The sequence below is a fragment of the Hylobates moloch genome, unplaced genomic scaffold, assembly GCF_009828535.3.
Source record: "Hylobates moloch isolate HMO894 unplaced genomic scaffold, HMol_V3 SCAFFOLD_3, whole genome shotgun sequence".
Classification (NCBI taxonomy): Eukaryota; Metazoa; Chordata; class Mammalia; order Primates; family Hylobatidae; genus Hylobates; species Hylobates moloch.
The window spans coordinates 92,512,270-92,535,856 of NW_026652278.1; the positions used below are offsets into that span (position 1 = coordinate 92,512,270).

At 41.9% G+C, this 23,587-nt stretch overlaps 1 protein-coding gene across 4 annotated transcripts in view; it reads left to right on the forward strand.

Annotated features, from left to right (window-relative positions):
- The window catches only part of NRP1 (neuropilin 1), a 157,525-nt gene extending 134,478 nt beyond the window's left edge, over positions 1-23,047 (forward strand). For 2 of the 4 annotated variants that reach the window (XM_058436556.1, XM_058436557.1), the window contains exons 12-17: positions 2,750-2,809; positions 8,039-8,176; positions 13,963-14,237; positions 14,730-14,826; positions 17,801-17,851; positions 20,192-23,047. In XM_058436556.1, coding sequence (XP_058292539.1) covers positions 2,750-2,809; positions 8,039-8,176; positions 13,963-14,237; positions 14,730-14,826; positions 17,801-17,851; positions 20,192-20,481 — 911 coding nt within the window. In that variant the 3' untranslated portion in view covers positions 20,482-23,047. The remainder of the gene's footprint in view (positions 1-2,749; positions 2,810-8,038; positions 8,177-13,962; positions 14,238-14,729; positions 14,827-17,800; positions 17,852-20,191) is intronic. The other 2 variants (XM_032143792.2, XM_032143798.2) reach the window with 1 other exon arrangement.
- The last annotated feature ends 540 nt before the right edge of the window (positions 23,048-23,587 follow it).

The following is a 23,587-nucleotide window of genomic DNA, read 5'->3' on the forward strand; positions in this document are numbered from 1 at the left end:
GTGTACTGTACCAAATGCATGGAAATGAGTAGAATGTGCTCTCCCAGATCTGCTAGCCAAGGTGAAAATGCTTCTCTAAAGTTACTCATTTGCAAATGCCTTTGAAGTCATTAGATAATACACTTGGCCTCGAAGGCACCAGGCAGCCAAATTTTACGTTGGAGCTGTGTGTACCCAACAGTGGAATTTGCCTCCCAACCTATAGCAAAACCGATAATGCATATTGGTTTTAAAAAGCGAATTTTCACCTTGAATCTTTCTCCTATAAGACCACTGGGAACAGAATGCTAATGTATTCTGGCCTCCCTCCAATTCTGCCATTATAGATTCACCTTCTTAACCCATAATACATATAATTCCTTCTTCCTAGTGCCTGTCTTATTGAGGCCATGCACACATGTGACCACTCATCCAGCATATTTGCTGAGAGAACTGAGGTACCATGACTTGGTGCTGCAGTTGATTAGCCTAGAAATATTAAGACCATTCCAAGAGCACAATTTTATGGCTCTCTGATTCATGCTATGGATATGTAACATGATTTTTGATCTGTGGGAGCTGCCAGATAGGCCCAGCCCAAATAAATATCATCACAAATCTTTATTGAATAATATTATTGGGAAGCGCACAGTTATGACACCCTGTAACCACCTCCAGAGCTTTCCATGGTAGTCATGGGCCCACCCCATTCCCTTACCCTGAATTGGTTCAATACTGTATCTGGAGATAACAGGTTACTTCCAACCATAATCTGCATCATGGATAGACATAAGGAGAAACAGCTTTCTCAAGCACCTACGTAATAACAGCAAACCACTATTTCCCAGACTCAGTGGGTTGTAAGACTCATCTGAGAAGCTTGCAAAAATACAGATTTTGGCTGGGCATGGTGGCTCACATCTGTAACACCAGCACTTTAGGAGGCCAAAGTGAGAAGATCGCTTGAGGTCAGAAGTTTGAGACCAGCCTGGGCCAGATGGTGGGATCCCTGTCTCCTCAAAAAAAAAAAAAAAAAAAAATATATATATATATGTTTTATACATATATGTTTTATATAAAAACATATATATGTGTATATATATATAAAAATATATATATAACAGCCAGGCATGGTGGCACACACCTGTAGTCCTGGCTACTCAGGAGGCTGAGGCGGGAGAATCCCTTGAGCCCAGAAGTTTGAGGCTATAGTGAGCCATGATGGCGCCACTGCACTCCAGCCTGGGTGACAGCAAGACTCTGTCTCAAAAAAATACAGATTTCAAAGCCTTACGGCTAGAGATTCCAATTCTCATTTAGGTCTGGAGAGGACAGGTGGATGGGAGACTGCAATTTCAACAAGCGTTCTGGGGATTCTTATGGTTGGGCAAGTTTAAGAACACTACTTTAAAACAGAAGTATAATGATGAACAGTGAGAAATGGGTGAGTAAAGAGGTGGAAGAGAGGGTAAAGCTAAGTCTCAATAGATAAGGTTACAGCCTGTCCCCTGACCAGTGAGAGGCAGTAGGCCCGCACTAATTGGAAGCTCACAGCGCTCAGGGTGTTATTTGTTCAGCCTTCCAATTCCTTGGGACTATGAAATGTTTCTCCTGTTCCTTTTCCTGCTGCTTCCTGCAGCTTCTCCAAACCACATACAGGGCAGGGTATTTGTCCTTGAGAAAAGAAAACAGCTCCAGTAGCCAAACAGAGGAGGAACACCCAGCGTCTTACTTTAAACCCTCAGTTTTCTAGTTTTTAAAATAGATTGTGGGGACTAGCCTTGCAACTTCCCTGAAGGCACACACCTGAAACCTTGGAAAACGATTTGAAGCTTAGAGGTTGAGGTCAAGTTTAATACCCAAGTCACCGAGGAGGTGACTTTGCTTTTTCAGAGGCCTTTACTTTTCACTGTTGCAATTGTGTGCCGTGCTTTGTCTGGGAATCAGTGAGTGCCCGTGGAGTGAAGTCCCAATTTCTGGGTGACTTCTGGATGCTTTGTAAAGAAAGGTGTTAGGATACGTTGTCTACTTGAAAATTGCAGGCTGGGCACGGTGGCTCACACCCGTAATCCTAGCACTTTGGGAGGCTGAGGTGGACAGATCACTTGGGGTCAGGAGTTCGAGACCAGCCTGGCCAATATGGTGAAACCCTGTCTCTACTAAAAATACAAAAATTATCTGGGCATGGTGGTGCACGCCTGTAATCCCAGCTACTTGGGAGGCTGAGGCAGGAGAATCGCTTGAACCTGGAAGGCGGAGATTGTAGTGAGCCGAGATTGTGCCACTGCATTCCAGCCTGGGCAACAGAGCGAGACTCCATCTCAAAAAAAAAAAAAAAAAAAAAGATTAAAGAAAAAAAGAAAGAAAATTGCTAAGAGATTAGATTTTAAGTGGTCTCACACACACAAAAAAGCCCAAACTAGGTTTATGAAATAATGCATATGTGAATTAGCTTGATTTAGCCATTCCACTAAGTGTACCAAAACATCACGTTGCATGCCATAAATATATACAACTTCCATTTGTTAATTTAGACAATTATTTTACTTATAAATTTTTAAAAGAAATACGTTAGGTAAAAAAAAATGGTTTATTTGAATTTGATATTGTGGTGAGCAAAATTGAAGGGAAACAATTGCTATCACTGAAATTAAAAGGATTTTTCTATGGAAAATATTTGCCTCTGATAGACATTTGTAAGCGTACATTTTTCTCCTGCATGTTCGCTACTGTTTTCTTATTTTTGCATGTTCCTGTTTTTGTTTTTCAGGTGGCACCACTGTGCTGGCCACAGAAAAGCCCACGGTCATGGACAGCACCATACAATCAGGTATCAAATAAATATGAAATGTGGCAGATTCCACGTACCTCTCTTCTCTCCGTGGCTGCGCTCCTCGCTTTCAGTTTCCCTGAAAGTCCTAGAAGGAGAGATGCCACACAGCATCTGGTCTCCAAGCGTGAGCCATAAATATTGCTTTCCTTTCATCCACATGTATATGCAGCAGGGAGTGAGATTTCCTTCTCCATCAGTAATTGCCAAATGGTGACAATCCCAGCTCTCCACTGAAGGAACGGAGTAACATACTTTGTTTAAACGCAGCACATCTAGGACATGGATTGTGTTTGCAAACTACAGGAGAAGGAAATCTCACAGGCAGCACAGCCCGACTATTTATTTTCATCGCAATCCTGCAAAACCCAGACAGGCGAAGTTTGTCAGTTTTGCCTGCCATGGAGTTGGCAGTTTTACAACAGCATTTCCAGTGGGCGTGCCACGAAACGGGGTTCAGGAAACCACAGCTTATAATTGTGCACGGAGAGAAGCACACCCTTGGGAACAGCACCTCCTCATCCTTTTATTAATAGAAAAGCGTAACGACTTTTAAAGCCCTCGGTTTGCTGTCAATCGGGGGCCAGTCATGGTTAAACGGTGGCCTTCCTCTCTCTGGCCTTTGTGTTTTGTTAGTATCCTGTGAAATTCTTCCTGGCAGACATACACGAAGGGAAACAGTCAGTATAAGCAATCAGAGGTTTTAAATACTTTAAAGTTAATCATTAGAGTAAGGTGAACAGGTCAGTTTTCCAGCTTTCTCCCATTTCCTCTATTGAAGCTCGCTCAGCCTTGGCTTCTGCAGTCATTTATTAATGGGGCGTGTGGTGTATATCAATGTTTCCTCTACGGTATGACACTACCCAGCTAGGCAGAAAGTAGAAAGGGTCGCCCTAATTAGTATGCTTCCTTAAAGGACGCTGTCACTGTTGACCTGATTAAACTGCAAAACAAACTTCTCTTTGGTCAAACTTAACCCCCAGCTGCACTGTAGCATGTTCAGGTTTGACAAAATTCCTGCTACCACACAGCCCAGACACCCCCTACAAAACCAAGAGATGAAACAGAAGAGTCACTGCCTAAATTCAGAAAATGGTGTAGTCCTACACAGATCTTAAGTTGTAAAATGTGGCTTTCAAAGACTGCGCAGGCACTCCCGTAGCTGAAGGTACCTCATGAAAAAGGCCGTGCTTTTCCTTTTCTTTGTACCTTTCCTGAAAGTTCTCAGCCCTCAGGAAGATTTTCTGTGGATAAAGGATAGTGACCGCCAGTTGGTTCTCTATGTCCTTTCTGGTACAGGGAAGAGAGGTGAGGTGAATAAATGAAGTTCTGATCATAAAACAAACATTTTAGCTGTTGTCGCAGTTTCTTCTCTTGCCAGAGAGGTAATTAAAGCCACTATGAAGTCGCCAGCTAATTTGTTTCATCTCATCTCTCTTCTCCTTGACTAAGAAAGGGGGTAGGGATCATTAAAAAAAACAAAAGTGAACAACAGCTGTGCAGAAAATGAAAGTTCTATCAGATTCCAAATCTAGGTAATCTTCCCTGAATGTTGAAGGTCAATATTGTCAGAGTAGAAGTGATTTTGTTAACACATTTGATTTCTGCACAATCTCAAGGTCACTCGAGGGATGGCTTCTCAGAGGGGCCAGTCAGTCCTGTCACAGAGTCTACTGTGGTCAGAGGGCAGGTGTGCAAATTACAAACAGTAGGACCCATTGCTATCACCATCTGAACAAGTTCAGTTCAAACCACACGGGTCTACTGATCTGGGTGGTCTGGTCCGGTTTGAATTTCACAGTCAGTGCAGAGTCCTTTGCAAACTGACTTGCTTTCCTGTTTCTCCATTGTCTGAGTCATGAATCTGGACTCCAAGTGCTCTGTTTGTGGGTAATGGACTGTCTGACCTTCCTGGAAGGAGTTCTGTTGATTGTCACCTTCTGGCTAAGTCAATGCCCAGAATATTGCACGGGGACTTGAGCATGCTTCAAGCCGGGGTCAGGTCTAACTCTGAAGAGTTGACCCAGTGGCCCGAGTCACCTGGTACTTTGATCCACACTGTTCTGCAGGTTTCAGATTCTTCAAGCATCATCACAAGCAGCAGTCAATGAGACCTCAAAATCTTCATCATAATTCCATTTTGCCATTATAGACTCAACTCAGAGTCTCACTATTTCATCTTGCTGATTCTCATCAATATAATAAACTCCATGGGCATATAATATTTATATACTTTTATGTAATCAGATGCATAAAAGCTGGTTAATGCTCTGCCAGCAAGTGATGGGATCCTTACATTTTTAACCCAGCTCTCTCTGGCGAGAGCTCTAACCCTCTGAGGCTCCTCCAGCACTCCTGCAGCAGTTCGGAGTATATTCATCACCTATGATTGTATGGGCCTGAGCACCTCTGCTTGTTTAGACTGAAGACTAGTCTATGAATAAGTGAGTTAACCTGCTCTATAGATGTTTGGAATACCAGATTTAAAAATTAAATCCTTATGCATACATATGGTGCTAATGATCCAACTTCAGGCAAGATGGGTTCGGCAAGCGCAGCTGGTACTTGCTCTCAGAGGCTATAAATTTGTTTTAAGTTCAGAATATTGTTTCCTGCTATTTTTAAGAGTCAAGAAGGGATTTAGCTGGATTACCCCCATTGAATTTAATGAGAGTTGTGTGCCCCTCCAGGGCTTGGGTAATATTTTGAAAACATAAACGTCAGTAGTCCTATATGTTTGTTTCATTCATTCATTTGCTTTTTTTCTCTTCTTTTCTCTCTCCCTTTCTCCTTTCCTCTGTCCTTTTCTCTTTTTTTTTCCTTTCTGTAAATGTTTATGGGTAGTTTGTGTGTTTGTCTTTCTAGCCAGGCTGGAAGTTTCCACATTGAACCTCTCACTCCATAACCCTCCCCAACAAAAGGCATTGATCTAAAAACATATCCTTCAAATAACCAAATTGCCACAAGTTACATGATCAAGACAAGAAGATAAAAGGCAGTAAAATACAAAAAGTTAGAGCAATTCACCTTGTTAAATGTACAGGATGGGGACGGACATTGGAAGACGGTAAAGGCAGACTGTCATTCTCTGAAGCGAGAAGAAGTGCCTGAAACATTTTTTCAGGCAAAGCGGTTCCATGTCCTGGTCATTTCAAAAATATCCAAGTTCCTACATTTTACGGTATCATCAGAATATGAAGAGCCACAAGAATGGATGATGTCATTTTCTGTTCTATAGACAATAAATGTAATGTATTAGCAAGGTAAATATAGGCAGAACTGTGTGTGCTGGGGTGGCTTTCTTTATCCTGAATGTGCATGTTTTATAAAGTACATTTAAGGAGAAAAATCAAAGCCACACACACATTAACATGTTCCAGTATTAACATTTTCTAACATGAGATTATGCAACAATACATTTCAGGGTCGTGGGCGTTGGCATCCAAGGTTGCTCAATCATTCAGTCACCGTTCAGTTGACTGTACTTCATCTACATAATTCAATCTTGCTGCAGAAAAGAGTGGTGAATTTTGGAGAGGGTTTCCCATGCCTTAAGAAGTCCTATTTCATGGCTATGATAGACTAGACATGAAAGATATCTCTCCGATGACACTACAGCTGTGAAATATAGCCTTTTTGCACTAAACGAAAGTACTCACATTATACACATCACATAGCTTACTACTTTACTTTCCCAAACTGGCTCTGTCTACCCTTTGGGAGGTCACATTATCATTGGGAGAATCCAAACTGCTCCATTTGGACAGTTTTTATGGTGGATTCCTTCCAAAATTTGACATTAGCTCTAGAAAAGGGTTCCTTATAAGCTAAAAATGCAAAGTAAATCATTCTTATCTATTCAATAAATCTTACGATTAGAATCCCTCCTGCCATTGCGGGAGGGGCCATGGAGACCAGGCTCAGAGCAGAAGGCGAGATACTTTGTTATTAAACACAAGCAAGTTAAAGAGAAGCTCAAAATGAGATAAGGTCTTGGCCTGACCCTAATACAGCATCTAATACCAGACTTCCCTGATTGTTCATAGGGATTCTTTTGAGGCTTATTTTTAAGTTCAACGGGCCAGATGCCCCAGGCGCCTTCCTGTTTGTTTCAATGCTGCCACCTCGTGGACTGCCTAAACTCAGTGACAAGCCTAAAGGCCCTTCCTCACTGGAGAAAACAGCTGCGTCTGTGGGCTTCGTTCTTTATAGGGAGGACGAAAGGAGGGGGCAGAAGCCTGAGAATTTCATCTTTAGAATTTTTTTTTATTGTTACCTTATGTTTACCAAAACAACAGTCATACTTGGGATAAGTAGCAATGATTTCATTTTTCCCATACTTAAAAGTTAAGCTCCTTTCAAAAAGAGGCTGCATAAAAAGTCAGGCTGGGGGTTTTAAAAACACCATAGTCCAACAGCACCTTGCAGGGCATACACAAGGCAAGTCATTCCCGTGAATTCATTCACTCTGTCTTTTCAGATTCCTAAGGAAGCCTTTTGAACATTAAAAAAAAGAAAACAGAAGTAAAAACGAGTAGCTATTGAAATGGGCTTTGGATTTAGATGACCTTACACTGAGGTTTTAAGCTGGGTGAACAATTTATATGTAAATTTAGAAATTAAAAAAGCAGAAATTTATACTTAATCGACCTTATAGAAAGCATGGAAGAAAAAAATAATCTTAAAATGCTTAAGAGATTCTAACCCTGACATTAAAGACTTGAAGCATGAACTGGTGAGGTAGAAATAGAGAAAACCTCCCGGGTGAGGCATTTCGCCAAGTTACTTTCCACTTTTGAGGCTTCATGGGTCAATCTCTAATTAAGATTCTTTTCATTGGTGGGTATCAACTTATATGATTTATCCTCAAGAACAGAATGACTTTCATATCAAATACTGTGGAAATGGGGAGAGTGCTGCAAATGTAATACACATACTTTAGAAAATAGCCTTCCTGGAAATTTTATGTAAACCCAATTTGACAGGCAGTCCATAATCCTTTTAAAGCTGGATTTTTAAAGAAATTACTAAATGTGGTTTTGCAAACATTCTGACATGTCCATGCGTCTTTTGGTTTCTTGGTAATCCTGGCTTTCCCAGAATTTTCAAACAGATATAAAGTTGTATAAATCGTGCTTTCCATGAGTGAACGAAGGGCCTTTGTGACGCTAAATGGTCAAATTTGTCTTTCTCTGCTCGTCTCTTATTTTTGCTTCCCACCCGCTGAAGAGTTTCCAACATATGGTTTTAACTGTGAATTTGGCTGGGGCTCTCACAAGACCTTCTGCCACTGGGAACATGACAATCACGTGCAGCTCAAGTGGAGTGTGTTGACCAGCAAGACGGGACCCATTCAGGATCACACAGGTATCACAGAGTTCACTTTGGCTGCATGGCTTTGCAGATTCTCTTTGATTCCAAGTCCGTGTTACTGGGAGGGTTTCTAATGTCTGTGAATTTAGCGGGTTAGGAATTACCACAGGCATTCACATGTGCTCTTATTTTCTAGAATTAACAATGTCTCTTTCCCTAGTAGAGAGAAGCATAGGGCAAATCATAGTAATGCCCCTTGAAGTTGGCCACTGATTGGCCTCCTTGAAAACAGCAAATTGGGCAAGGATGTATGAATTAGCATTCATCTTATACTTTTTTTTTTTTTAAATAGAGTCTCACACTGTTGCCCGGGCTGGAATGCAATGGCGCTATCAGGCTGGAATGCAATGGAGCTAGCTCCGCTCACTGCAACCTCCACCTCCCGGATTCACGTGATTCTCCTGCCTCAGCCTCCCAAGTACCTGGGATTACAGGCATACACCACCACACCCGGCTAATTTTTTGTATTTTCAGTAGAGACAGGATTTCACCATGTTGGCCAGGCTGGTCTCCAACTCCTGACCTTGTGATCCACCTGCCTCAGCTTCCCAAAGTGCTGAGATTATAGGTGTGAGGCACGGTGACTGGCCTCATCTTATACTTTTTCTGAACTTTTTATTTTGGGCAATTTCAAACATATTCGCAAATGGAAAAGGAAAAGTAGAATGAATTCTCTATGTGCACGACCCTGCTTCAACAATTATCAGATCATAGGAAACTTAATTTATGTCTGTCATCCTTGACTCTGAATTATTTTCAAACAAGTCCAAGCATATATTATGTCCCCTCATTTATTTTACAACTAAAGAAACAATTCACAATGCTTGCTGCCTCCAGACCCTTGAAGGGGAGGTGGGGCAAGGTGGTGTGGGATTCTTATTCACTGGGGAAAGATTTAAAGTGTAGTGTATTTCCTTTGAGCAGGTAGAAACCTCACCATGCCCTAGCTCACAACCCTCCCACCACCTCCTGCCTTACTTTCTTCCTAAGATTAATTGGTGGGGGACGAATGGGTTGGGGGACAGAAAAAGCTGGCAGCTTCTCCAGTGAACTCTATTATCTGCCCCCTTCCTGCTACCCACCTAGTCATTTCACTGCCCAACTTGAGGTACAGTATAAAGGACCAGCAGGCTGGACTTGGTGGCTCACACCTGTAATCCCAGCACTTTGGGAGGCCAGAGCAGGAGAATCAGTTGAGTTAGAGAGTTAGAGACTAGCCTGGGCAACATAGCAAGACACTGACACTACAAAGTAAAAAAATTTTTAAAATCAGCCAGGCATAAGGGTGCATTCTTCTAGTCCCAGCTACTCAGAGTCTGTTTTAGGATCCTTTGACCCTAGGAGTTCAAGGCTACAGTGACCTATGATCACACTATTGCACTCCAGCCTGGGTGACTGAATTAGAACCTGTCTCTAAAGAGAAAAAAATAAAAATTAAAAATAAAGAAATAAACAACCAGCCATGTCTGGCCCAACACACACGCGCACACACACACATACACACACACGTATACACACTCACAGCAAACGCCCAATCCATGAACTTCTGCACCCACTCAGAAATACTTACAGAGCACTGCTTGCCCAAGTGGTGGCTTCCCAAAAGGTACCCCAGGGGGGCATTTGCTGATGCTAGGAAATCTCATTAAGTTCTCCCCATCTTGGCTCTTTGGGTGAGTGAGTCAGCGGACTGATGGCTGGGCCAAGGGTACTTCATGCCTTTCCCATTTTGTGGTTCACTTTCCTCCCAGTGAATATAACCATTAAATAGGTTGAATAGGCCTCCTTCCACCACGGCTACCTCCTTGCATAATGAGAATGACAAGGAAATTGGATAAAATTGGACTCCTTCAAATCTGAGACACTTTCAATTGAATCTTAAGACAGGCAGTTTTAGAAAACTTAAAATACTTTGACTGTAAATGGCACTGTACATATAAATGGCATCAAATTAACTAAATGCAATTAGCCAAAATGAAGGCAGTAATGGTGGAAAAATTGATGCAAAGTGAAGCAAAATGGCTCAGTAGGATCTGACATTCAAAGGAGGTTAAAAGCTATGTTAGCCAGAGACAAAAGCTAAAAGGCTTGCAGAAGTAAAGTGCTAATTGAGAAAATGAAGACAGAGTTCCTGACCCAGAACTGTGATAAAACCCTTGAAAGGGAAAATATCAGTGTTTTATGTGTTAGAGTATCAGAGAAGGAGAGCTTGTCTTAGATTAACAGCTGAGAAGTGCGATTCCTTCAGATGGGTTTGACTCTTTTGTTCTCTCAGCCACCCAGATTTACTTGGCAGTTGTGCCAGGTCAGCTCCGACTAGAAAGAGCCCCTGCAGCTCTAGAAACACAATCATTTGTGTAGAGAGATGGGTGAGCCCGACATCTGAAAGGCAGGAACTACTTGTTAAGGGGAAAAAGATCTAGATGAAAAGAGCCCTCCACGAAGCTCCCGCGCATAGACTGACATTAGAGAGTAGATGGTGCTTTTTTTGTAATATTATTTGGTGAAACTTTGCCAACCAGACACTGGGTTGTTTAAAAAGAAAATTAACACTAGCTAGGTAAAATATCCTGCTGCTTAATTTTGAATATATCAAAAGGCATCCCATTTGCTTGGTTTTCTGCATTTGACCTCTAAGAATGGAACTAGGTACCTCCTTTCAGAGGATTCCTGAAGTCTGGCATCTCTCCCTGGTTCACTGAACAAGTGGTATTTGAGAAGCTCTGTTACAGGGCAGATGCTGACTTGGGCACTGGAGATACACGTGTAAAGGAAGAGGTCCCTACGCTCGAGGAACTCTCAGTCTGATCATGGTTGGGAAGCGACCACAGTGCAGTTCAGTGAGGGCTTCCAATGGCAGAGGCCAGTGACAATGGACCATGTAAAAGATGATGGAAGAGGGGTCAGGGAAAGCAGCCCTGTCTCAGACACCGGCTGAGCTAGGCTTATTTTACTGGCTCGTGTTTGGTGTGCTTTGCACGGGTTTTTGTATGGGAAGCAGTTAGATAGAAGCAGAGTATGCATGACTTTGGGAGCTACCTCCTTGCCTAATGAGACTGACAAGGAAATTGATGAAATTGGACTCCTTCCATTTTCACTGAGTAGAGCAGAAGTTTGTGGATTGGGTGTTTATTGTGAGTGTGTGTGTGTGTGTGTGTGTGTGTGTTTGGCAGGACGCTGCTGGTTGTTTATACTATACATTTAGTTGGTGATGCAGTGACCAGGAGGAAAACAGGATGGGGATGGATAAAAGGTCCATTGGAGGGGCTGCCAGTGCTCCCTCTTTGTGAAGAAGTGTGGATAGGCTGCAGGCAGTCAGCAGCCTCTGAAGAATTCTAAGCAGAGGAGCAACACGAGCACTTTGAATTTATTTATTTATATGTATATATATATATATTTATTTGTTTAAGACAAGGTCTCTGTTGTCTAGGTTGGAGTGCAGTGGTGTGATCTTGGCTCACTGCATCCTCTGCCTCCCAGGTTCAAGCCATTCTCCTGTCCTACAGCTACGTAGGAGCTACTACAGATGCCCGCCACCACGCCTGGCTAATTTTTGTATTTTTGGTAGAGACATGGTTTCGTCGTGTTGGCCAGGCTGGTCTCAAACTCCTGACATCAGGTGATCCAGCCACCTCGGCTTCCCAAAGTGCTGGGATTATAGGCGTGGACCACCGCGCCTGGCCACACAAGCATATTTAAAGACCACAGTGTGAGAGGGCAGGGACCATAAGAACTTCCTCAGGCAGAGGATTCTTGAAATCTGGCATCTCTCTTAGTGCGCTGAACAGGCATCATTTGAGAAGCCCTGTTACATGGCAGATGCTGTGTTGGGCACTGGAAACACAGGTGTGAAGGAGGGGGTCTCTGTGCTTGAGGAACTCGCTGTCTGGTTGTGGGTGGGAAGTGATTATTGTGCAGTTGAGTGAGGATGTCCAATGGGAGAGCATCCCTCTACCTACGTCCACTTCTCTCCTTCTTTCTAACACCCATTCTCTGACTAGCCTCAATAAACTTCAAGCAATGAGCTCAATAAGTGGCATTAAGACATGGCAGCAGCATTGCCAGTTTCAGTCTGTTTTCCATAAAACTGAGGGGACAGAGGCACGATGGGTGTATTTTTTTCCCATCATGGTGGATTCGTCACAGTGAAATGGCACCATCCCACAGATAAGTAATCACATCTTGATAAATTAGTGGGCAAAACAAATCCTAAGTGTGAATGGATCAGCTCAGTCACAGAGGACACCTGCAAGGTCGGAGAGCGAGAGGGACATTCATCCTGCAGTATCAAACCTACTGCTAGAGTTGCCACTTGTGAACACCCTTCCTTTATGATTCCACCCATTGGTTTGAAGAAGGGTGGGCTCTCACATAAGCAGCCAGGTAAGGAAAGGAAGCTGCCCGCGAACACATCCACATCCACCTGGACACCATTGACACAGGCGAGCAGAGAGGAGTATGTGCCCACGTGTGCACAGTGAGAAAGCACCTTGCAAACACACAAGCCTCTTGGGCAACAAACACAACCTCCTGCTGCCCACTGAGGCCCGAGCAGCAGATTCACACTTAATCAGGTGAGGCGTTAGAGATGATTTCTATTTGCAGAGCCAACAGTGAAACATGAATTGTGTGTTTAGACCAGGTGGTGGCAGGAGGAAATGTTCCCAGTGGGGGTCATTAAAAGCGAAGCCAAGAGAAAGTCCTCACAGTTCAGCAAGTGTCTACGTTGGCAAAATGGCACGTTCTAATGAACCTCAACAAGGCAACCTTGCCTCTCCTTGAGCCAGAAGCCCACATCAAATAGAAGCAGGGCTCACAGTTGAGATTCAAGCTCTCAGGTGTGTTTAAGGGATTCAAAAACCATGAAAACAAACTATGGGAAAAATAATCTGAACTTGAAAAATTTTAAAAAAAGATTACTACATTATTAGGAAAAACTGCAGGTTTATGATTATCAAGCAGTCATAGTGACAGAAATTTCATTAATCAGAAGTACTGCTGCTCAAATAGTAAAAAAAAAATATATCTCAATGATTTCATTTAATGCATGTGTTCACATGGATGCTGCCGTGCGATCTTAAAGTTGCATAAAAACAGGGTTTCTTAGGCCCAGCGTGGTGGATCATGCCTTGATCCCAGCATTTTGGGAAGCCAAGGTGGGAGGATTGCTTGAGGCCAGGAGTTTGAGACTAGCCTGGGCAACATAGCAAGATTCTATCTCTACTTAAAAAAAAATTAATCTTTTTCAGAACTAGCTGAGCGTGGTGGCATGGGCCCATAGTCATAGCTACTCAGAATGCTGAGGCAGGATGATCACTTGAACCAAGGAGTTTGAGGCTGCAATGAGCTATGATCGCACCACTGCATCCCAGCCTGGGCGACAGGAATGTCTAAACATAATAAATAAATAAGATTTCTTCTTAGAGAGCCAGGCGTTTTCAGTCCAGTTTATGCACAGACTTTGCTTTCAGTTTGCTTGTGATGGTGCAAATGCCAGCTTGAGCCATAGCCTGTGTCCATATGAAAATGCATTCCATTATAAGTAGTATTCTAATTAGTGCCACTCAGCCTTCCCCTAATCAAATGTCCATTTTGCAAGAGCTGAGAGCAGGGCCTTAGGTGCCCACGAGGTCCCCAAGTATGCACACTTCTCCCTTTCCACTACGTATTTGGGTTCTTGGTGCTCAGCGCAGGAAGCTTTTGATTAGTGAGACTTGAAAGAAGAGAGATAAAAGTGTGGTAATCCTGGCCACTCTCCCTAACACAGTTCTTTGTCACAGCAGGAGATGGCAACTTCATCTATTCCCAAGCTGACGAAAATCAGAAGGGCAAAGTGGCTCGCCTGGTGAGCCCTGTGGTTTATTCCCAGAACTCCGCCCACTGCATGACCTTCTGGTATCACATGTCTGGGTCCCACGTCGGCACACTCAGGGTCAAACTGCGCTACCAGAAGCCAGAGGAGTACGATCAGCTGGTCTGGATGGCCATTGGACACCAAGGTGACCACTGGAAGGAAGGGCGTGTCTTGCTCCATAAGTCTCTGAAACTTTATCAGGTATGACCTCTTCCCAAGGCTGGGGAGGGCAGTGGCTGCAGGAATGCTGAGATGATATGTTGGAGGTTGTGCAAATGAGACGTGGGAATTATTCAGAAATTATTTCCAGTGTTTCCCAACCCTGAGATATTGCTGCAATGATAACCACCTTCATAGCAGATTTCACAGTCTCCTAGATTGCAGGAATAGAACCAATTTGCTGAGAAAGAACACAAAGGGCTTCCATGTCATCTATTTCTGCACTTTCACAATGTATCATTCCTTTTGTTTGCTGCTTTCTCCCGTTTTAAAGTTTGTATTATAAAAAGGGAGTGCGAGGAGAAGGTGCATGCCATCACCAGGCAGCTAATGTGGATTGATGAGTGAAGTGTGTGCTTACGCTGAATCTGATGAATTTAATTTATGTGCCATAGATGGAGCTGAACAAGCATTTATAAACACTGCCATGTGAGATGAGCATTTCATACTGTGAAAATGATCTTATTTTGTTAGGTGATTTTCGAGGGCGAAATCGGAAAAGGAAACCTTGGTGGAATTGCTGTGGATGACATTAGTATTAATAACCACATTTCACAAGAAGATTGTGCAAGTAAGTATGAGCTGCTGTAGAAAAGAATGGAGTACTTGCCCAGGGCAAGACTCTTGCCAATGTGATGGTCTTTGTTTTGCTCATTTCTACCTAGAATTTCAGTGTGGCCTTCGGCACATCATAGGAAATGTGTATTCTGGTGCAACAGGGCATAAAATCAGCCCGATTTACCTGTGTCTGCCCCATCACCTACCCTAGGTCCTTCATGATGTCTGCTTGATACCTACAAAACTCCACAAATAATGCAGAATCCAAAGATGATAGCTAAGAAGACCCAGCTTACAAGCTATAGATGCCATACCGAAACATTTTGATGAACAGCGGAGAGTCAGACATCTGGATAATTCCAAATATCTGGGTGTATAAACAAAACAGCAGGCCTCTGAAAACTTTGATCAGAATGAGTTTAATTAAGAATACATTGTTAATGAACCATAGAAGCCATAATTCTTTGCTTTATCGCAAGTAGATGTTTCTGGCTTTTAAAATATCTGAAATGACTTAAAGGACTTCAATGAGATTCAGAGACTTGGCCTAGTATTTCAGAGTTGGTCTTTATGGGTCTTGTACTAGGTAGATGTAAGACATAGAAAACCAATTCATATTCCCTAGCTCTTGATATATAATTACAAATAGCATTGCTAATGGCAGTGTAATAGCACAGTAATTAGTCTTAAGCTCCATTTGCTACCTTGAAACTTTTGTTATACATCATTATATAATAGGATGTTAATTATAACAATATGGGATAAGCCTATTGGGCAAATGTAAGACAAAGGAGGTCTGTTGCCTGTAATGGGGGTTTTGGTCATTTCAGCAACTTACAAAGCTTTTATTATATAATATATTGAATGTATATAATCCCTAAAGTGGCAATAATTTGATAGGATCCATTGAAGAAATTGGGCAAAACAAAAGGAGCAATGAATAAAGGCTTGATTCTTCATACTATTAAAGGGATCTGCTTAGTGCCACACTACTTAGCAAATCCTCACAAGAATGATAAGGCTTAATAGTTTAGTTGCAACTCCTTTACAAATTACCCACATCCATATCTACACTGCTGTACAAATGTGTATTTCATGTAGTAACACAGTGTCTGTGATTTCTTCACTTCTCCATTCCAAAGTGAGAGTGATGATGGTGATGTTTTGGGATGTGAGAACAAACTCCACAGACTAAGACAAAGAAACGAAATTCAGTTCAGTTCAACAAGTTCTAACGGAATTCAGTTCAGTTCAACAAGTTCTAACTGACCACATACCATATGCAAAGCAGCATGAGGATGCTCCAGTGAAAGTACATGGCTGAGCCGGGTGCAGTTTCTCACGTCCGTCATCCCAGCACTTTGGGAGGCCGAGGCAGGAGGATCATTTGAGGTCAGGAGTTTAGGACTAGCCTGGCCAACATGGCAAAACCCTATCTCTACTAAAAAATACAAAAATTAACTGGGCGTGGTGGCACGCGGCTGTAGTAATCCCAGCTACTCGGGAGGCTGAGGCAAGAGAATTGCTTGAACCCAGGAGGCAGAAGTTGCAGTGAGCCAAGGTCGTACCATTGAACTCCAGCCTAGGCGACAGAGCAAGACCCCATTTCAAAAAAAAGAAAAAGAAAGGGAGGAAGGAAGGAAGGAAAGAAGGAAGGAAGGAAGGAAGGAAGGAAGGAAGGAAGGAAGGAAGGAAGGAAGGAAGGAAGGAAAGAAGGAAGGAAGGGAGAAAAGAAAAGAAAAGGAAGGACATAGCTGAGACAATTCTATGGGACTTTTTCTTTTCTTGTGATTTGTCCATTTAGCTGTAGTTGCTGCCAGACATTGTAGTGGGAAAGTCACAACTACAGCTCCATTAAACCACTTTGTTTATTTGTTTATGTTGCTACCAATAAAAATAGTTGCAAGACAATTGTACAATGATTCACCAAATATGCATCTTTGAACATCTGGGTGTGGATGCTATGAGATTATCAACTATTTGTTAATCTTTCATTCATTCATACATAGAACAAATATCTATTAAAGCACCTATGATGTGCTAGACACTGTTGTAAATGCTGGAATACAGCAGTGGACAAGGCACTCAAAAATTCCTGCTTTGTACTTAGTACCACAGGGATACTGGAACTCTACTTCTTCGATAGCTATTTTATGTATTTATTTTTGTAATACACAGGACACAGTCTCTTGCCTCAAAGAGTTGGCATACTATTCGAGAAGCCAAACTAACCCACACCAAATTTAGGAAGCAGTTATCTGCAAACTATAGGATAGTCGCCATATGTACAAATCTACTTCAGTAGAACCTATATTCACCAGATTTTTTTCCACATTTCAGATGCCAAAACCATGTCTCTTCCCCCTTCTCTCTCTTTTTTTTTTTAATTTGTTGTTGTTATTGTTGTTTTTGCTTTTTTGAGACAGGGTCTCGCTTCTGTCACCCAGGGTGGAGTGCAGTGGCACCGTCATGGCTCACTGTAAACTCCATCTCCTGGGCACAAGCTCTCCTTCCACCTCAGCCTCCTAAGCAGCTGGAAAGCTAATTTTTTTATTTTTGTAGTGATGGGGTCTCACTATGTTGCCCAGGCTGGTCCTAAACTCCTAGCCTAATGTGGTTCTCCTGCCTTGGCCTCTCAAAGTGCTGGAATTATAGGCACGAGCCAGCACACCCAGTTCACCCTTGTCTCCTAAAACAACAGACTCTGCTAGCAGCAGTGCTACCTGGATTTAGATATGGCACCTTAAAGGCAGTGTTGTGACATCACATTACCAATTTCCTGGTCATTTAACATTGCCTCTTTCTTGATCTATTTGGTGATTTCTGATTGAACTAAAAAATCCAAAAGGAGCCCAGTAGAGATGTGTGTGTGTGTGTGTGTGTGTGTGTGTGTGTGTGCGTGCATGTACCTAAAGGTTTGTGTAGTTTGGTGCATTATATTTTGATAGCAGTTCAAATATCTCTTTCAATTTTGTTTGACTTGTCAGAACCAGCAGACCTGGATAAAAAGAACCCAGAAATTAAAATTGATGAAACAGGTAAATTTGTCTTGCTGACCAATTTTTAAAAATTTTTGCTATGGCTTTCATTGTGTTTATGAAGAAACTTTGTGGAACTCTAATATACTGGTATGTCAAAAAGTTCAAATAAAAAACATCTATGCCCATGGCCCTGGGTTGGTGCTGTACATTGGATTGTGCTCACAGAGTACCCACTTCCGAGCTGCCCATAAGACTTGGAGAGCCTTGGTGACGGGTCCTGCTTGTACACCTGGTTGAGCCTGGGAAGTGTGCCCACCCTGGCCCTTCCCTGCCCAGTCTAGAGGTGGAACATAAAGCATAGTCAGCTCAAATACACTCAGTTTATCACTACAAAGACAGAAAATTAGTGAAGACTACTTCCATACACAGTTATTTGAAATCAACCCAAATTCTTGTGTCTGTTGATATCCAGCTAGGATCTTTAAGAGACCAGAGTCCAATTTCTGAGATAATCCATTGTGTTTGATTCATGTTTTCCCATCTTCCTGTACTGGAACCTTGGTTTTGTGATGACAATGATGATGATAAGAAGGATTTATTGAACACTTAGTATGTTCTGAGCACTTTACATACCTGATCTTTTTCTTTTCTTTTTTTCTTGAGACAGAGTCTGTCTCTGTCACCCAGGCTTGGAGTACAGTGGCATGATCTCAGCTCACTGCAGCCTCCACCTGCCAGGTTCAAGCGATTTTCCTGCCTCAACCTTCCAAGCAGACTACAGGCCCACACCACCACACCCAACTTATTTTTTTTGTCTTTTGTAAGATAGAGTTTCACCATGTTGCCCAGGCTGGTCTCGAATTCCTTAGCTTAAGCGATTCCCTGGCCTCAGCCTCCCAAAGTGTTGGGATTACAGGCATGAGCCACTGCACCCGTCCTACATACCTTATCTTATTTAATCCTCACAGCAGCTCTAGGGGTTGTATTTATCCCCATTTTACAGATAGTGAGACTGAAACTTAAGAACTTAAGTAGCATAGCTAATTAGGTGGTAGCCTCACACTTTAGCCTGGTGAACTATAAATGTGTGTTTTTGCTGAACGCTGCTTTGTGATCAAATGCAAGACCTTTGATCAGAGTTAGGCCTTGCCTGGTATTAGTCCATTCTCAGAAGTTTCCACATCTCCCAGCCAGCATTGCAGGCTGTTGGACACTTGCTCCAGTGTCACTCACAGCTGCTGTGGGTGGTGCTGCACCCTGACCATCAATGCGCGTCAGCATCTGTTGCCGTTAGAAATGGGATCCTACTCTATGGCCAGTCGTGGACTTCATAGAGACAAAAAAATATTGCACCATGCTGTTAGTAATATGAACACATTACCAAGTCCACACAGAGATGTAAACTGTATTAGAAGTTGTTTCAAAACAATATTTCATCAAGCGAGAAAATATTAATATGCCCTAAGGCTTGTTTTCTCTTGGTTAGGGACTTGCATCTCATATTTTTAGTTTTCTTTGACTGGAATCTTTGTTGATCAGAACACCATTAAGTAAACCCCAGGCATATTGTGCTTTAACATTTTCATCCCGTTTCTAGTACCAGGTAATTAGGCTCAAAGCTCCCATGTTAACAGTTTCTCCTGTTCTACTCTAAAGAAAACAAGTCCCCAGTGACTGAGCTGCAGAGCAGTGCAACTGTCTCCAGTTAAACTACCAGGGCTGCAAAGATGCTGATTATTAGTAAATGTCTTCTATTCGGCATGACAGGCATGGTTTCTTAATTTGAGCCACACTCTGTTTACATGTCAGCAGCAAGCATTCTCTTGTTCTAAAAAAATCACTCCTTCTTTACTGAAACTACTGTAGACTTTGGGCAAAATTTGTTTGACTTGAAGATTTTCCATATGGGAGAACAAACACATGCATAAACCATGCCAGATCCTGGAAACAGCACCACGTGGAAGGGCAGCCATGAAGGTTTTTCTCGTGCCTGTTTTGGGATTAGGTACATGCACTGGGAATGGTAAAATCCCCTTGCTAAACTAATGTGTGACTCAGCATTTTGCAAAACTTAATGATCACGTATCTAGCCAAGGACTGTAAACACAGATTACAATCTAGGACAGATGGGGCTGCATGAAATCTGAATTAGATGAGCATGGAACCTCCCAGTTTATCCAGAATGGGTTGTTTCCACGTGCTAAGCAGTCTGTCAGAAGCCCCAGCGCCCACTCCCCACTACCACCTCCCACATTTCTGTTCCCAACAGTGAGTCAGACATGACAGGCAAAACTGGGGTGTGTGATTTGCTCCTGTTTCGTTCCTTTCTATTTTTCTGTCTGCTTTCATCTGGTCCGTTGGTGGTGCTCATGGAGACAATATTGTTTTTTTCCATAGGGAGCACGCCAGGATACGAAGGTGAAGGAGAAGGTGACAAGAACATCTCCAGGAAGCCAGGCAATGTGTTGAAGACCTTAGACCCCATCCTCATCACCATCATAGCCATGAGCGCCCTGGGGGTCCTCCTGGGGGCTGTCTGTGGGGTTGTGCTGTACTGTGCCTGTTGGCATAATGGGATGTCAGAAAGAAACTTGTCTGCCCTGGAGAACTATAACTTTGAACTTGTGGATGGTGTGAAGTTGAAAAAAGACAAACTGAATACACAGAGTACTTATTCGGAGGCATGAAGGTGGACAGAGATGAAAAGACAGTCAGAGGATGGAAATGGAAGGACGGGAGTGAGCTGGGGAGCTGTTAATCTTTCACTATACAGGCTGGGAAGTGTGTTGATGACCACTGAGCCAGGCTTTTCTCAGGAGCTTCAATGATTATGGCCGACAGACATGGACAAGGAGCTGTGTTCACCATCGGACTCATGTGCAGTCAGCTTTTTTCCTGTTGGTTTCATTTGAATAATCAGATGCTGGTGTTGAGACCAAGTATGATTGACATAATCATTCATTTCGACCCCTCCTGCCCCCCTCTCTATCTCTCCTCTCCCCTTTATGGATTCTTTTTGGAAACTGTGCGAAATCCAAGATGCTGGCACCAAGCGTATTCCGTGTGGCCCTTTGGATGGACATGCTACCTGAAACCCAGTGCCCAGAATATACTAGAATCACCGCATTTCAGTGGACTCCTGAAGTTGTACTTGTGTATAATTGCCCGCGTCGTGCATAGGCAAAGAAGGATTAGGCTGTTTTCTTTTTAAAGTACTGTAGTCTCAGTACCAGTATAGTGTGTCAGCTCTGTTTACGAAGCAATACTGTCCGATTTTCTTGCTGTTTTTCCAGTGTTGTACTAAACCTCGTGCTTGTGAACTCCATACAGAAAACGGTGCCATCCCTGAACACGGCTGGCCACTGGGTATACTGCTGACCACCGCAACAACAAAAACACAAATCCTTGGCACTGGCTAGTCTATGTCCTCTCAAGTGCCTTTTTGTTTGTACTGGTTCATTGTGTTACATTAACGACCCACTCTGTTTCTTGCTGGTGAAAGCCCTTCTCTTTAATCAAACCCTGGTGGCCCACTGACTAAGAAGAAAGTTTATTTTCGTGTGAGACGTCAGCCCCTCCGGGCAGGCAAGGGCTCTGAAGATTTGGCAACGTGGCTTAATTGTTCTGCTTTTTCTGTAGTTCAATTTCATGTTTCTTGACCCTTTTGTATAAAGCTGCAATATTCTCTCTTACTGTTCTTTCATATGGAATGTATTTTCAAACGTAAACTCTTTTCTCTTTCTCTCTCCTATCTCTCTTAGAATTGGAGGATTTGCCATTGTCCAGAAAAGAAACTTGCAGCTTTAACCTGCTGGGAATGGCAAACGATTTTACTAGACTTTATGTTTAAAAATAAATAAATAAGGGAAATTCCTAACTTTGCCCTCCAAAGTCTAACTTTGGTTTTCTTGTTAACTGGTTAAAGTGACAGTATCTTTTTTCCTTATCTATTCTGTTCAAAATGACCTTTGATAGAAATGTTGGCATTTAGTAGAAATAGTGATAAGTTGAGGAAAGAAATAATACAAATTGGCTTTCAAGTGAGACCCAAAGGAAGAACTGGATAAAATCTTCCAAATATCCAAAAGCATGAGATTTTTCTATCCAAATATGCAAAAATGACCCAAGAGAACCTTCTTGTTTTGCTACTGAGTCACACAAGGGAAGTGGAAGGGAGAACAGTTAATTTAAGAATGAAACTATAAATCCTGATGCCTGAGGGTCAAGTATTTTAAGATAAGAGGGGGAGAAACACATAAAGTCAAAACAACTGTTTTAAAAATTCATAACCGCAACCTTGAAAAAATAGACTTAAATGAATGCTTCTAGAAACTTCCAGTGGCTCACAAAGAATAAGCCTGCCTTAGGGCTGGCAACATCTAAGCCTCTAACAGCACAGGAAAGCAAATATCTTACCAGGCAGCCTATGAATTAACCCAAAGAAGCTTTGGTTGTTTTTGGTGGATTTTTATCATGCCATGTTGGACATGAGATATGTAAGATCTTCCTTTCCACATTGCTAGACGTCTCACTCAAAGACATTTGTTGGGAGTCACATTTGCATCATAGATGAGACCGTCCATTCATCTTAGTTAAATTGGATTGAGAATGCCTTTTGTTTCCAGGAAAGTATTGATCACCATGAAAGAAGAATAGTTTTTTGTCCCCGGAGGCATTCATTTAGTTGATATAATCCTACCAGAAGGAAAGCACTAAGAAACACTTGTTTTTTGTTTTTAAAGGCAACAGACTTAAAGTTGTCCTCAGCCAAGGAAAAATGATACTGCAACTTTAAAATTTAAAGTATCTTGCACTGATAAATATATTTAAAAATTATATGTTTATAAAGTTATTAATTTGTAAAGGCAGTGTTACAAAATGTTCAGTTTATATTGTTTTAGATTGTTTTGTAATTTTTAAAGGTGTAAAATAACATATTTTTTCTTTATGGAAATCTATAAAACTTTCTGTAGTAAAATGTTTTCATTTTACTGGTATATTATTGCTTCATGTTTTGTACCATCATAAGATTTTGTGCAGATTTTTTTTACAGAAATTATTATTTTCTATGACAATATGACACTTGTAAATTGTTGTTTCAAAATGAACAGCGAAGCCTTAACTTTAAATGACATTTGTATTCTCAGACACTGAGTAGCATAAAAACCACATAGAACTGAACTGTAACTTAAATTCCAAACTATGACTACTACATTCCAAAGAAACAGTTGAATTAAACATTTTCATAAAATATCACACACCTGATGGCTTTTATTATATTAGCACTGTTCTAGTTAAAGAAGTTGGTGACATGCCACCATCCAATAACTTTCAAGATTTTTAAAAGTTCTCTTTTTTAAAATATCCTGATAAGGAGAGAAGATTAAGACATTTTCCGAAAATAGAATCTCAGCTCAAATTGGACTCTGTCATGATAAGGAATACAGAATTCGATGTTAGGAATGGAAATGATCCTAAAATGTGTGTCAAATATTCTATATTTCATTTGGTAAAGTTTCTTTTATCATATTCACTCATAACTTGGTAAGTTTTGTTCTTGCAGAAAATAGTAATGAACCTGGCAGTATTTATTCATGCACCCATGCTACATTGAGGTAATGGGAAAAGTTGGGTATGACATTACAACTGGCTGTTTGCTAATTCTTAGGAAAGTTTTTGTTCCATCTGGGACCAGAATAATAGGAAAAATAATAACAAAACAAAGACAACAGAAGTGTCAAGTCAAAGGGGCCCTTTTCACAACGAAACTGGCCTAGCTTACTTTCTATTGCT